Source organism: Pygocentrus nattereri, chromosome 7 (assembly GCF_015220715.1).
Source record: "Pygocentrus nattereri isolate fPygNat1 chromosome 7, fPygNat1.pri, whole genome shotgun sequence".
NCBI classification, from domain to species: Eukaryota; Metazoa; Chordata; class Actinopteri; order Characiformes; family Serrasalmidae; genus Pygocentrus; species Pygocentrus nattereri.
The window spans coordinates 1374469-1389453 of record NC_051217.1 but is presented as its reverse complement, the minus strand read 5'-3'; the positions used below and the strand labels follow the sequence as shown (position 1 = coordinate 1389453).

The 14985-nt window shown below is 42.3% G+C and overlaps 1 protein-coding gene across 2 annotated transcripts in view; it reads right to left on the bottom strand.

Moving 5' to 3' along the window:
• Positions 1-14985, bottom strand: part of igf1ra (insulin-like growth factor 1a receptor) — a 148105-nt gene that overhangs the window by 23163 nt on the left and 109957 nt on the right. For both annotated transcript variants that reach the window (XM_037540012.1, XM_017692202.2), the window contains exons 3-9: positions 12716-13019; positions 9837-9973; positions 9061-9205; positions 7096-7304; positions 5411-5537; positions 4852-5087; positions 275-442 (exon numbers count right to left, since the gene is read on the bottom strand). In XM_037540012.1, the coding sequence (XP_037395909.1) occupies positions 275-442; positions 4852-5087; positions 5411-5537; positions 7096-7304; positions 9061-9205; positions 9837-9973; positions 12716-13019 (1326 nt within the window). The remainder of the gene's footprint in view (positions 1-274; positions 443-4851; positions 5088-5410; positions 5538-7095; positions 7305-9060; positions 9206-9836; positions 9974-12715; positions 13020-14985) is intronic.

Genomic DNA, 14985 nt, shown 5'->3' with positions numbered 1-14985 from the left:
TTTATGGGTTGTGACATGGTAGCATGGGGGGTTTTCTGCTGAAGGCTGCACATGTCAATATTAAAAACTAGCACTGTTAACTATGTCTGTTAACTACAATTAACTTTAAAACTGGACCAGGCAGAGACAGAGAAATAAAAACACATTGAGACTGGAGAAAAACGAGTATGAAGGCAAAATATAAACAAAAGAGAAATAAACCAAACTCACAAAGAAAGGGTAACTAAAAAATAGGAATGGAAAGAAAATAAGTGCAAGTAAAGGGCCGCTTCACCTTTTGAGCAGTAGTTATGCTGATAGAGCTCGCGGTCCTCAGGCTGCTGCTGCCAGCGGAGCAGGTAGAAGGTAGAGTTCCCATTGGGGGAGATAGGAGGAGACCACTTCACCACCAGAGATGATGAGGAGTTTGCATACGCACGAGCATCCCGGGGCATTGAAGGCTCTGTGAAATAAGCAGATCATTAAACAATCCCTTATAACCCATATCTGTAATAGTGGTCACATGAACGTTAGCCAAAGGTATTTGCCGCCTGTAACAAAAATCAATATTTTCTGCTGTTCAATGTTTGCTCTCAAAATGTCCGAGGAAAAGCATTCCTGTATACCACACAATAAGTAAAACGTATGGAAAGTTATGAAAGTTTTGTAAAATGTCAAAACACACCACATGCAAGAAAGGCTAAGTACCATATTCTCCTATGACTAATATCTGCTTCATGTGAGCTTGCAGTCAACAGTACACAGCAATCTCCCTGATTTGTTTTTGAATGTCTTTATATTGTCTTTTTAATCATAAACCACTGCTGCACCATTTAAATCCAGAGTCCTCTCCAGCTGAAAACATTTCACTGAAGTCCACATACTTTCAAGAAGAGTAGCTGAATGTGTTTCCAAGCAACGAACATTAATAATTATTCATTAACAAGGCACTGGACTCTCATACCAGTTATACCCATGTTGACATGCTGAATGTTTTATCATGTTTTCTTATTTTGCACAAAATAATTTGTGTAATTTAATTCAAAGAGATATAAATTTTTCATTTAATCCATGTTTTACATATGTGAATGAGGGAAATGTAAACTATTTGAAATGTAAAACAATCTAAGGTTCACAGGGCATCCTAATAGATACTGCCTGATTTGACAAAAGTGGTTCCCGTTTACCCATTTACTCGTCCCACAGGTCATGTAGAACTACTCATCACAGGACCCGTAAAATCCAGTAACCTCATCTATCCCCCACAGTCGTCAGAATTTCAGACCAGGGTTGCAGGTGGGCTCTGGAATTGCCAATCCACAGTGCTGTGTGCCCTCGCATCCTTCTATTCACTGCACTTCCTGGCGTTGACGGAGACCTGGATCACCCCCATGAACTCGGCGACTCCAACAGCCCTGTCCTCTGCCTTTCACTCCTCCCATTCTCCACGGCAGTCTGGCAGGGGTGGCGGCACAGGTTTGCTCTTGTCCAGAAAGTGGCGTTTCACTCCACTTGCTTTTTCTCATCTTTCCATTTCCTCCTTTGAGTACCATGCAGTCACTCTATCTTTCCCCACTAAACTTCACAATGTTGTTCTTTAACGTCCTCCCTCTCCTTTAGGCTACTTCATTGATAAGTTAGACACTCTAATGAGTCTCTCCTCCATCGATGAAACCCCGCTCATACTCTTGGGTGACTTCAAACTGCCATCAGACAAGCTGCAGTCATTCTGCCTTTTACCACTGCTATCATCCTTCGACCTCGCCCTCAACCAGACTCCGAGCAGGCAATGCTTTGGACCTGATATTCACCAGACCGACCTCCATGCTGGATGTGACAGTAACTCTCATGCATCACTCTGATCACCACTTCCTAACTTTCTCACTCTCCCTCCCTGTTACTCCTGTCCATTCCACCCCTTTTTCTCCTCTTCTCGGCGCAACTTGCATTCCACTCCTTCCTCATCTTCACCTCAACAATCCTGACCACCCTTCCCCATCCTGACTCATTTTCCTCTCCCTCACTGAACAAGGCTGCAGATGCTTTCCTTTCTTCACTCTCATCTGCAATTAACCTTCTGTGTCCTCTCTCCTCCAGGCCAGCAAGATCTTCCTCACCTGCCTCCTGGCTGATGGGTGTCCTGCGCAGCAACCGACAAGAACTAAGGAAGGCTGAGGGAAGGTGGAGGAAATCCCAGCTCGACTCGGATCTTCACTCCTACCAATCTCTCCTTTCCAAGTTCTCAATCGAAGTTACTGCTGCAAAGTCATCTTTCTACAGATGGAAACTGGAAGCATCAGCATCTGATCCACGCAAGCTCTTCAACATTTTCTCCTCTCTTCTCAACCCTCCTCCTCCACCTGCACCCTGTTCTCTCACCCCTGAGGATTTTGTCACCTTCTTTGAGGGGAAGGTTGACGGAATCCACCAGTCTTTTCCCTCTGTCCCCACTCCTTCCACTAGACCGCCTCCTCTCGTTCTCAACCCCTTAAACTGTTTTTCTTCTCTTTCCACAGATGCTGTCCTTCAACTGATCAAATCGAGTAACCCAACCACCTGCCCACTGGATCCCATCCCATCTGCATTGTTTCAGTCAATCTCCAAGGACCTACTGCCCTTCATCACTTTTCCTCAACAAGTACTTGGCATCAGGTGAAGTTCCATCAACTTTCAAGACTTCAAGAGTACTTCCCACCTTGAAGAAACCCATGCTTGACAGTTCTGATGTCAACAACTACAGACCGGTATCGCTTCTTTCTTTCAAAAATTCTTGAATGCGCCGTCTATAATCAAATTATCAATCAATAATCTTTCTTATACAGAACCAGCTCCAGGACCCCAACCAGTCTGGCTTCAAACCAGCGCAGAAACTGCCCTCATAACACTGACCGAGAAGCTCCAATCAGCAAGATCAGCCAAACTGTCATCTGTCCTGATCCTTCTTGATCTCTCAGCAGCTTTTGACACAGTCAACCATACTATCCTTCTGGACAACCTCACCAACCTTGGAATCACTGGCTATGGGAGGAAGTGGTTCAAGTCCTATCTGGAGGATCGCTCTTATCAGGTAACATGGAGAGATTTCACAACCTCTCCATGCAGGCTCTCCACTGGTGTCCCACAAGGCTCGGTGCTCGGTCCTCTTCTCTTTTCTCTTTACACTAGCTCTCTTGGTGATGTAATATCTTCTCATGGCTTCTCTTATCACTGTTATGCTGATGATACTCAACTAATGTTTTCTTTCTCACACAGGTTTCGCATCTCGGCATGCCTGTCTGACATCTCTTCATAGATGGCAGCTCACCACCTGAAGCTCAATCCTAGCAAGACTGAGCTGATACTCATCCCTGCAACTACAGGTCTTCATCATGATCCTGAAATCTCATTCAAGAACTCTCTGATTGTTCCGTCTGTAGAGGCGAGAAGTCTTGGTGTGACTCTGGACGGCCGGTTATCTTACTCGACTCACATCGCAAACCTGACTCAGTCATGCAGGTATCTCCTGCACAACATCTGTAGGATCCGACCCTTCCTCACCCAAGAGGCCGCCCAGGTGCTCTTGTCATCTCAAGGCTTGACTACTGCAACTCGCTCCCATGTAGGCCATCAAGCCTCTGCAATTCATCCAGAATGCGGCAGCTCGGCTCGTCTTCAATCTGCCCAAGTTCAGCCACGTCACCCCACTGCTGCGCACCCTTCACTGGCTTCCTGTAGCTGCATCAGATTAAAACCCTAAAGCTGGCCTACAAAGCCAGAAACTGACCAGCCCCTATCGACTTGATAGCAATGGTGAAATCTTGAACTGTACCTCGAGCCCTTCAAGCTTCAAGTACAGCTCGGCTTGACCCGCCGTCCTCCAAGGCGCGTGGAAGACAAGCGTCGAGAATGTTCTCTGTACTGGAGCCCAAGTGGTGGAATGAACTCCCACTGTCTGTTTGTACAGCAGAGTCTCTCACTGTCTTCAAACGCAGACAGAAGACTCATCTCTTACACAGCACTTAAATGAGCATTGAATTAAGTATTGTTTGCAATATATTGTGCTGCACTTATATATTTTATTGTATTGCACTGTGTATTGTAGTTTACGCCCTGTGATGGCCTGGCGACCTGTCCAGGGTGTATCCTGCCTTCTGCCCGAAGACTGCTGGGATAGGCTCCAGCACCCCCCCGCGACCCTGACGGAGAAGCGGCTTAGAAAATGGATGGATGGATGGATGGATTGTAGTTTACTGTATTGTATTGTATTGTATTGTATTGTATTGTATGGCACAGAGTTCTTTGCTCAACTCTGCTCCTTTTCTCTCTGTATCTACAGTGACTTTTTGTTTCTAGCAGTATCTGAGCTCAGGACTTTTTCTCTAACCTTTTGGTAACTAGCAAAAATACTTTCTCTAGACAGACAAAGCTCTTCTTAAGTCGCTCTGGATAAGAGCGTCTGCTAAATGCTGTAAATGTGAATGAAGTAGTAAGTAAACAATGTTAAAGTTTCAAAACATACAGTTCACATCCCGGTCCATAAAGTCTATACATGGAAAGTAAGCTGCAAAAGCAATCTGTTTTGAATCCACTGTTTCAGTGACCCGTCCGTTCTTATTTAATTTTTTTTAAGCTCTGAGGGTTTTTTTAATGAGGCACAGCCAATCAGAACACAGATAATTTATTTTACCTCAGTCTTAAAGCACAGTAACAAAAACAGCCTGTTTAATTTTAAGGGATAAAGAGAGGTTGGAAAATGGAATAAAAATGAATTATGACCATAAAACCACACAAATGTTTTAACTGGATATTTTTAGTGGATTTCTACATGAAAAATGCAGAATATGGGCCCTTTAAATGTAAAATATATTAGTCCATAAATATTACTGTGTGTACCTGAGGCTTTGGTGCGGATGTAGACCACTTCACTCTTGGCCCCCAGAATATGCTTATCCTCTACCACAAGAGTGATGGCTTTCACAAAGACTGCGTATTGTGTCCATGGCTTCAGTGGGTACAGCAGCACTCCTGGATCCAGTGATTTATCCTGAGGGAGGTCCACGTCCACCATAGTCCAACTACTGGACCCGCAGCCGTCCTGTCCATCAAACTCAGTGATGTTCTGGAATGGTCTGTGGTACATAACTGTATTACCAGCGGTGCTTTAAGTATATCAAACAGTTTGCAAACACTTGTCAATAAATAGGTCTCATTACATCTGGAGAGCCTAAACTACAGTAAAACTACTGTATTTTAGAGAAGTGTGATCATAACTGCATTTAAGGATTGGATTGGGCTGCCACAGACAAATTGGGGGTCTTGAAGATTATGAAGTAGATGGTATTTAATAGGAAAATGTAATTACAATAATCATTATTTTATCCCTGAGTGTATTTTGGCCACAGATTTTTCATAATATGTATCTGTATGAATGCAAGCCAACAGCAACACTCACGCTTCCTTGTAGTAGACTATAAAGCTGATGAGGTCTCTGTAGTCCGGCGGTCGGTAACGCTCCCATGTGAGCTTTATTCGATTGCTCTGTGTTTGGTTGGACTTGAACTTCAGGATATGAGTCTCACCTTAAGGGAAGGATAGGAAAGAGATTTATATCAGTGATCTTGGCAATATTCTGCATCAGATATATGTCTTTTGTTTGTTCACGGCTGTGTCTTGAAAAGCAGTCAAAAAAGTGGAACGCCGACTTTTTTCTGGAATGTGTGTTTATATCAGCGTACAAAGCAAGAATTTCCTTTTTGTGTCTTAAAGCCTGAGGTGCTAACAAAATAAAGCAGACACAAAAACACAGCACAGCCACATTACAGAAGCCAACATCTGACCAACATTTCAAATCAATATTTGATGACATATTTATTGCACTCCCGAAGATCAGACTATTTAGGTGAGGCAGGACTTCTGTGCTAAAACGTCTGCATTTAAACCGTTCACAGCATCTGTAACCATTTACAAATAAATATTCTATCTCTCCAGAATACTAATCCAAGTAGATAAAGTCAGACTTTCTATATTTTAGAAATGTCTGTGTCAGCAGAAATATAAACAAAAAATATGTTCGATATCAGTGCACCCCTGTTTATTATACTGAATATATATGGGTCATTCTCCATTTGGAGTGGGAAACCATGTCACAGGTTGATGTTATCCTACACTTAAAAAAATTATGTATTTTTTTTTTTTTTAAATAAGATTTCGGTCACTGGTGTTATCAGGGCATCTTATGTTACATTTTAACACAGTATTTTCAGCTCTATTAAACTGCTTCTTGGGGTCAAGGCTCATCAGAGAGCTCATCTCATGGCATGAGAAGGGAAGGCGAGTCCATACTTGCTTACTATATTTAATTAATTTATTAATCCTTTTGTTTATCAAGCAGCACATAATGTCTTTGTCACTGGTGTTATGTGCCTTAATGGCTGGGCAATTCAATTTAGCCAAAATAATGCCATATATTATTTTTATTACTGATTTTAAAAGGTTGCACAAGGTCACCTGACAGCCAATGAGAACTTACTAAATCCTCAGTTTTAACCAGAATGTCACTGGTGTTTGGTGCAGTGTAGGGGGTATATAGTGGTTGGTTAGTGTAGTGGGTAACACCTCTGCCTTCTACACTGTAGACTGGGGTTCAATCCCCACCTGGGCAAAACACCCGACACTATACCAATAAGGGTCCTTGGGCAAGACTCCTAACACCACCTTCGCCTACCTGTGTAACAATAATCAAAATTGTAAGTCGCTCTGGACAAGAGCGTCTGCCAAATACCATAAATGTAAAATGGTGTTATATACACCATATTCATATAACACCAATGACAATTAAGCTCTCATTGTTGCATATATGATAATAGGAGACGTTAATGGACATATAAATGGAGAACGGCCCAGGTGTTAAAACTATGACAACCAAAGGGCTTTTTAGCGTGACTAAGAGCTTGTGCTGAATCAGAAGACACCATGATAGTGTAATATGTGAAAAAGTGAAAATATAGTTTCTCACAAAAGTAAGTACACCCCTCATATTTAGCTTATCCTTGTGGGTCGTGGGGGGGGGGGGGGGGGGGTGCTGGAGTCTACTGGAGCCCCTAAGGTGACACCCAAATACATTCAGCTTATACTCACAACTGGCTCGCTCGCCGTTGTTGCGGATGTCGTCTTCCTCCATCTTTTCTGTGATGCCTGTTTTATCCCACATCTTGTGGATCTCAGACAAGCAGAGTTTGGGGTTAGAGCGGAAGAAGAGCTTTCCTGTTCGAATGGTCAAGTTGTGCTGGCTCCAGTCCCACAGGTACTGCAGGTGATGGTTGTCAAGGGCTGAGAATGCGTACATGCTGCAGGAGGCACAGACCAATAAGAGCAAGAACTAGAAACACTCCAGTAGCTTATTCAGCTCTTTCTGCAGAATGCATCTAAACCATATAACAGGGTTTGTAAGGCAGGGCAACACTTTGGCCTCCTTTGGCATTAGTATATGTGCTTTGTGTGCACCAGAGCTGCAGCATGACTGTGTGTAGATGGGACCTTGCCCACTCAGATAAACACATGCATGTCCGCAGGTGAACAGCAGGAGGTCTGGAAATGTTCTGCAGTTTGAGTACACTCAGTTCAACAGAGCAGCTAAGGAACGTGGAGAATGCCGGCTGTGCACTCAGCCCTCCACAGGATGAAATCTGAGAGTAGAGAAATCCATTCCCACGACCCTCTCCACCATCTCCTCCAAAACTCCCAATACATGTTACATAAGACAGAACTAGCCATACAAATCATACAAATGGCCAACACCCTAAATCTTTCAGTATATCTTCACCTCACTGCTCAATCTTAAAATATACATTTGCAAAAAAGGCTCTGCACAACGCTACAGAAGAACTTCTGGTTCCCTAAAAACCACTCTCAATATGTTTTTTTTTTTTTAGAGAGCCATTTTTGTAAAGATGTGTGAGGGTTTAAGGAAAAAAAAAGAATTTATTTACAACCTTTACATTTTAAGAGGGTTCTTTTAATCATCAAAAGGTCTTTTTCAAACAGGGTTCTTGAGAAGACTATTTTGGTTATTGTGATGAGTAATTGTGAAGAATGTTTCTAAAGCTTAAGGATCTTCTACGTACTCTTTTGAAGGTCTTTTACATGCATCTTTTTCAAGCATGGTTCTTCAGGGAACCATAAGGGGTTCTTCTACGGCACTGCTAAAAGAACCATTTGTGGCACTTTTATTTTTAAGAATGTTGTAAGAAACCACTGCATGTTCAAAATGGTAACTTTACAGCAGAAGGCAAAGCCTGAATGTAGATTAATGTAATGAATGTAGATTTTATTTTGTACCATTTGTTTTGGTCCATTTGTCACGAAAATGATCACACACTGTAAAAGGTAACTGTCGTTTTCAAATGTTGTTAATAAACAAATAAATAAATAAATAGAGTATGTGTATGTGTACATAAAAAGAGCATTAGTTACTCGGCTTTATTTGGAGCCCATGAAAGTGCGAAGGCTCATAGCTTCTCACAGCTGTACATTCCATCAGGCTGAGCATTCTATCACTTTTGTGCGTTCCTATGGAAACCAGCAAAGACACGAAAACACTTAAAAGGGAGCTTTTTTGAAGGATGGGAGCCTGAGACATTTATCTTTCTTCTCATGCGAGGATGAAAAAGTGTTTGATATACACTGTACCAAGTGCTACAGGTGAAACCTGACAAAAGCCAAGCCTGCACTCAGCAGCAACAGGGTTTAAACCTGCTGCATTACCGAGAAGGAAAAGGTGATGTAGGACATTTGTTCATTTCAGTGTTGACTGGGGTGAATGTGTGCCTGTCTCCTCAAGCTCTAATAAAGGACCAGCATATCCTACAGGTGTGCTGAAACGAGCCAGGTGTGCTTGGTCGTAAACAAGCATGGAAATAAAACCTGATTAAAATAACTGTAGAAAATATAAATGCTGAACTCTGGGAAAAACATATGTGCTTGTTTTGTAAACGAGAGTGTTTGCATGCAGCATCCATCTAAAAAACACCTAAAAAAATGTACCTAAAAGGTGAAAGCTTGTGGAGTGATGTATGGGACACAGTGAAAAGAGCAGAGTCTTACTGGTCTAAAAGGTCCTCCCCATTAATATAGCGCAGGCTCTTCAGGAAGGAAAGGGAGCCCAGAGTGTGAGAGTGTTTGATCCGCACATAACCCGTCACTGTTTGGATCAGGCCCATGAAACTCTCCAGCTCTGATGCAATGTTATCTGGGGAGAGGACAGACAGAGAGACACAGACACGAGACATGTGGGACAGAGACATGTGACACCAACGGTCTTGTACAAAAACATGAATTAACCCATGATCTAATAGGAAAATGCCCTTGTGCATGTAGATCTGCCAGGTATGTTGAAGATTAACCTCTTCCATCCAAAACACATGAGCCAAGGCAAGGGTGTCTACTGAGTAGGGACATCCTAATTCAGGAACGATCTGATTTGATCCGATCCAAGTAATTTAATATTAAGCATCAACTAAACCTTTACATCGTAATTTAAAAATGCCAGCTGCCACTTACACTGTATCTAAATGTGTACACATCACCATCATACTACCACTGCTGCTGAGAAGAGTCCAAATGATAACTGGGGGGTCCTATGGTGGTCTCTTTTTATTCATCGACAGGGTCAGCAACAGATGGGCTACAGTCAGAAGCCATATCCCACAACTAACTACCTATGTGGTTAGTGTACCTGATAAAAACTCCCAGATATTAAGATAACGTCATAACTGACTAAAGACGTGAGATGGCTGAACACTGGCCTTGTATTCATCTAGAAGGGCTGCTTTGCACTGGGCAAGACTCTGGAAGGCTGAAGCAGGAATGAAAGAACTTACTGCCCCGGCGAATATTGATGTGCAGGTTGCCTTTGATGACAGTGCAGCCTTGCAGAGACTGAGCGGCGTCCACAGAGTCAATGGTTTTAGTCTCACACACCTTATCACACAGGCCGTCACATGCACTGCAGAACATACTGTACGAGGAGAGAGAGAGAGAGAGAGAGAGAGAGAGAGAGAGAGAGAGAGAGAGAGAGAGAGAGAGAGAGAGAGGAGGAGGAGGGAGAGAAAGAATAATAGAAAGTCAAGGACAAGCCACAGCACACTGAGCAGACAAACACCAGTAAACCACAACATGATTACTATGCCTCACTTAGTTAATTTAGTCATGCTTCTAAAAAAAATACAAGAAAAAATAAAAGAGAGAGAGAGAGAGAGAGAGAGAGAGAGGGAGAGAGAGAGAGAGAGGGAGAACAAAACAGGGTCACTGTATTTCATGGGGCGAGTCCTCGCATGACCTCTGGCTTTTTGCAGACAGTGAATCATTAAATCGGCTCAGAGACAAAACAAGGCTGATACAGTCTTGTATTGTGATAGATTGAAAACTAAAACAGATGGAAAAGCGAAAGAGTAAGTTCAAAGCGATCTATGGTTGGCTTAACTTTTTAACTTTAAAATATCCAGTACCAACAAAGTCCAAAGTTCAATGACTGCAGGCTCTTCATTCCAGTTATATGAGCTATACTTCAGATTCATGATCTGCAGTAAAGCAAACCCATTACCCTCAGTGTCCCACTAACAAAGCCTGCCCTGTGTTTTCTCACTAATAATTGCCTTGTGTGTTTGCACAGCCTTGTTCACAGCCTTCAATCATTAATGTCAAAACAACACCTTTTGCCTTGGGTGCATGGCAAGAAGTTTGAAGAGTGTGACACGTGAGCAGGGCACATGAAGGACACTTTGGCCTTAGTTGAATAATTTACTACAGCTTAGTGAGCTGGCTGCACAAAAACACAAGACATGTCAAAACCTAATGCCAGCTCTGATGAAATACATACGATTATTCACTATGGAGAAGATCCAAACATCCATTTTAACTTCAAAAACGAAACTTAACTCTTTTTTTTCTTCAGTTACTACTTGAGGTGCTTTAAGCAGCTCACAAAACTCAGAGAATTAAGTCAGGGTGACAAATAAAAATAACAATTCTGATAAAAATTAAATGTATTTTTTGATCTCGATAAAGTGCCTTTGAGATATTTATGAGAAAATGACTATGATGCTCTGTTCTTCAGACTCGTATTAGCAAGGCTTCAACACTGAATAGTTTACAATAGGTGGCAATGTGCACCTTCTGCGTGGATAACGAGGGAGAAGATATCTAGCCTTTCACTCCTAACAGCATACATCAGCACAATTCTGTGGTCACTGAACTATTTTTGTGTTTATTTTGAGGTGTGCTTTGTATCCTGCTGAAAGATCCAACCACAGCCCAGATTAGGCTTCCTGGGTGAGGCCAGTCAGGTTTTGATTTTATGTCTGCTGGTACTTATCTGAATAAATTGTCCAAGGCCTTTGGAAGAAAAACAGCCCCACAACATGACAGATCCACCGTCATACTTCACAGTAGAGCTAAGATACTTTTCTGCATGGACATGTTTGTGTCCATTCCAAACTCAGCTCAAGTGTTTGTTGCCAAAAACCTCTATTTCAGTCTCACCTGACCATAGAACATGGTCTCAGTGAAAGTTTCAGAAGCATCTGGCAAACTGTAGGGGCTTGAATTTGTTGGCTTTTGACAGCAGAGGCTTTCTTTTGGCAACCCTCCCAAATAATTTCGGGTTATATAGGTGGTGTTTGACCTAACATCTGCAACTCGCCATCTGTGAGCATGAGATCAACAAAGAAATGCGTCCTCTTTCCACCAGATACTTAACATTTCCAGTTGCCTTGAGCATCTTAATTATTGCCCTGATAGTGGAAATGCATTTATTTTCAACAGTTTAGATGTGATCTTATAGCCATTTACTGATTTGTGCAGCTCGACAACCTTTTGTCACACAACACTGCTGTATTATCTAGTCTTTCTCATAGTGAAACATGACTAAGGGAATTTGGCCTGGGTTTCATCTCATATATATTCCCCAGTGAAATACGGCGCCATTACTGACCATTTAAGTGATCCTAATTGCTCAGGTGAAGGCTGGAGCCTATCCCAGCGCTCATAAGACAGAAGGCAGGAGACATTCTGGACGGGGTTTTTCTTTCAATCGTTGTACTTGAAATAAAGGCTAGATTTTTATTGATGTTTTGAATGAAAAACCAAAAAATAAACAATAAAAAATTTCACAGTAAGCAAGTACCAGGGGTGCCAATATTTGTGGAGCCGGCTTTTCATGCAGTACACCAACCTTTTTTATCATTTTATCTTCCCAATTCAAAATAGTCCTCAGACTTAAAACTGAGCATATACACTTGAATGAAAAAGTTTGAGCACCCCTGGTCAAATTACACTTTGTAGTTCATCATCATCATTGTTTACCACTTAGTCCAGATAGGGTCGCGGTCACTTTGTCCATTGTCTAAGTAAAAATGAGTTAACACATCCACTACAGAGAACACACTTCTTCACATGTTAATGCACTATTACTGTTTATTTGCTAAATTTAACATATTGGAAACAACATAACATCATATGTTTCATTAAAGGTTTAATTTCTTCCCAATATTTTCAGCTCAGGAAATAAACAGAACACAATTAAATAAATCTGTGCACTAAAATGCAACATATTTGTATGTTCACAGAAAAGGATGTGTAATTATTTCTCTTAGAAAAATACCAAAATATGTAATATGCATGGTGGTTTTCTAGGTTTTGCATGTGATTGTAATAATTGTCATCTTTCACACATTCAACTTAAGAGTGAAGAAAACAGCACCTTTGGCTCTCGTTGCGGGTGAAGCCGGGTGGGCACTCGGGCATACATTCGCCATTGTGGATGACAAAGTCCACCTCACTGGGCAGATGCACCCGGGCACATGTCTCCATAGTGATGCAGCGCCAACCCTCAAAGCGGTAGGTACCCGGGGGGCAGTCGGGCACGCAGCGACCCTCGTGGTAGTAGTGTTGGCACGCGGCACAGGCCATGTCGTTGTCAGGTTCAGTGCAGCTCCCCAGGCACTGCAGGTGGCAGCACTCCTTGTTATCCGTGCACGTCCGCCGCTCACATTCGGGTGGGCATTCTGGAGAACAAATAAACACACACAAAAGAGAGCAGATTAGCGGTAGATGAAAAGAAAAGGGTGCATCCTAAATACAGACACCAGGCAGCTGGGTCAAAGCGACATGAACAGGGAGAAACAGTGTTCAGGGTTTGAGTTCATTACTTCTGCCTGATAGCTCTAAACAGTTCTAATGAAAAGGCTGAAATACATTTAGGGACCTCAGTAACGTGAGAGCTAAAACAGTCCAATAAGTGCCTTGTTATTAGATCTATGGTATATCACACAGCACACAGGGGAGCGAGTGGCTGCAAGACAACGATTAGGCTCTGAGCTTAATACGTGCATGTGTGTGTTTTGCTTGATGGAGGTCAGAGGGCACCCAGAGTGCCAGATTAGTGGCCTGTAAAACGGTCCTGAAGGAGCAGGGGGCGGGAGGGAGGAAGTGGAAGCAGGAGTCAGGCCGTTTGGGATGTTTGCTCAGGGCCTCGCGCTGCTCTATGCCAGCCTTGTTAGTAAACTGGAGCCTGGCCTGACTACAGATAAATATTATTACAGTTAGGGACTATTAAGGGAATTGGGAGGAAGAACGAGACGGAGAGAGAGAGAGAGGGAGAGGTGGAAAGGAAAATCCAGAATGCTAGCAACACTGTAGTTCAGGGAATTTTATGACTTTGGTGTTCAATGGAGGGATTAAAAGCTGTAGGTATGGATCTGAGGTTCTGCACCAAAGCCGTTTGAAATGGACCCTACAAACATCCAGAAGGAAAAAGCTTCTTATTTTTAAATGGTTTCATCCAGACCCCAGTAAAGCACCTCTTACAAGAACCCTTTTGTTTTAAGGACAGTTCAACAACCTATACAGCACAAGAACGCAATGTTCTACCATTCCTAAATTTCCACAGGTGTCGCATCCAATTACAAGATCAAATTCATATTTGAACAAAGAGCCATTTTGCTGCACCAGCTTTGTTTAAACCAAATCTGTCTTTTGACTCTGAGCCCTGAAAGATCATCATTTCCTACGAGCAGTCGAGAATCTGGTAAAAAGCTTTTGAACAACAGTTCTGTGTTGTTGCTAAAGGGGTTAGACGACACAGCGATGTAACCCAAAACACAGATGATCCGGCTTCCAGGCGCTCACATGGAGCTCCATCTCGCTCGCATCCAAGAGAGATCAGCTTCCGCTGTGAGCATGAGAACCTCAGCAGTAAAACGAGTGTGTGGAGAGAGAAAAAAAAGAACGGGTGTGTTTTAAATTAGGCTTTCAGCAACAAATCTTATTGAACACACTTGGCGTTTAGTAATGAGAGTAGAGGGACCCGGACACATTGTCTCCAAACATGGGATCAATAAATGCAGCATTCCAACACACTGATTCGTGTTGAGCTGTAGGGAGAGAAAGGCCCTGTGGGTAACAGGAGAGGCATGAAGGAGGGCAGGCCTGAGCTGCTGCTGCTAACCAGCCCTGAGGCTGCGTATCAAAATTCAATACTTTTAAGGCATCAAACAAACTACTTTCTTAGTGTCAAGAATAAAAAAATCACAAAAATGGAAATTATTGCTAAATTTTGACACCTAAGTCGTCAGTCTCATCAGCACCAGTGTGCCAATAAGAAGGGACGTTGATGGGCCAGTTTTAGGGGGTACATTCCAGGTTTAAACCAATAGTTGGTCCCCCCAGACACCCCTAGTAAAGGCTAATTCTAAACTGTAGATTAAAATCACATCTCATAAATGTAGAGGAAACACCACATTAACTGAACGGACTTCGCAAGTTTGGCAAAAAAAGTCAAAAGCTTCATTTAAGCCAGAATTTTAGTTTCATATTCATCATGAATAATAAACTTTCTGTATCTTATTTTAAATATAAAAACTGGCTTAATTCATGAAGTACATTTTTTCAGTATTTTAGGTATTGAAAAGTGATCCACAATGATTTTGACAGATATTTGCATACAAAAATGCACTGAGCAAATCTTTATGG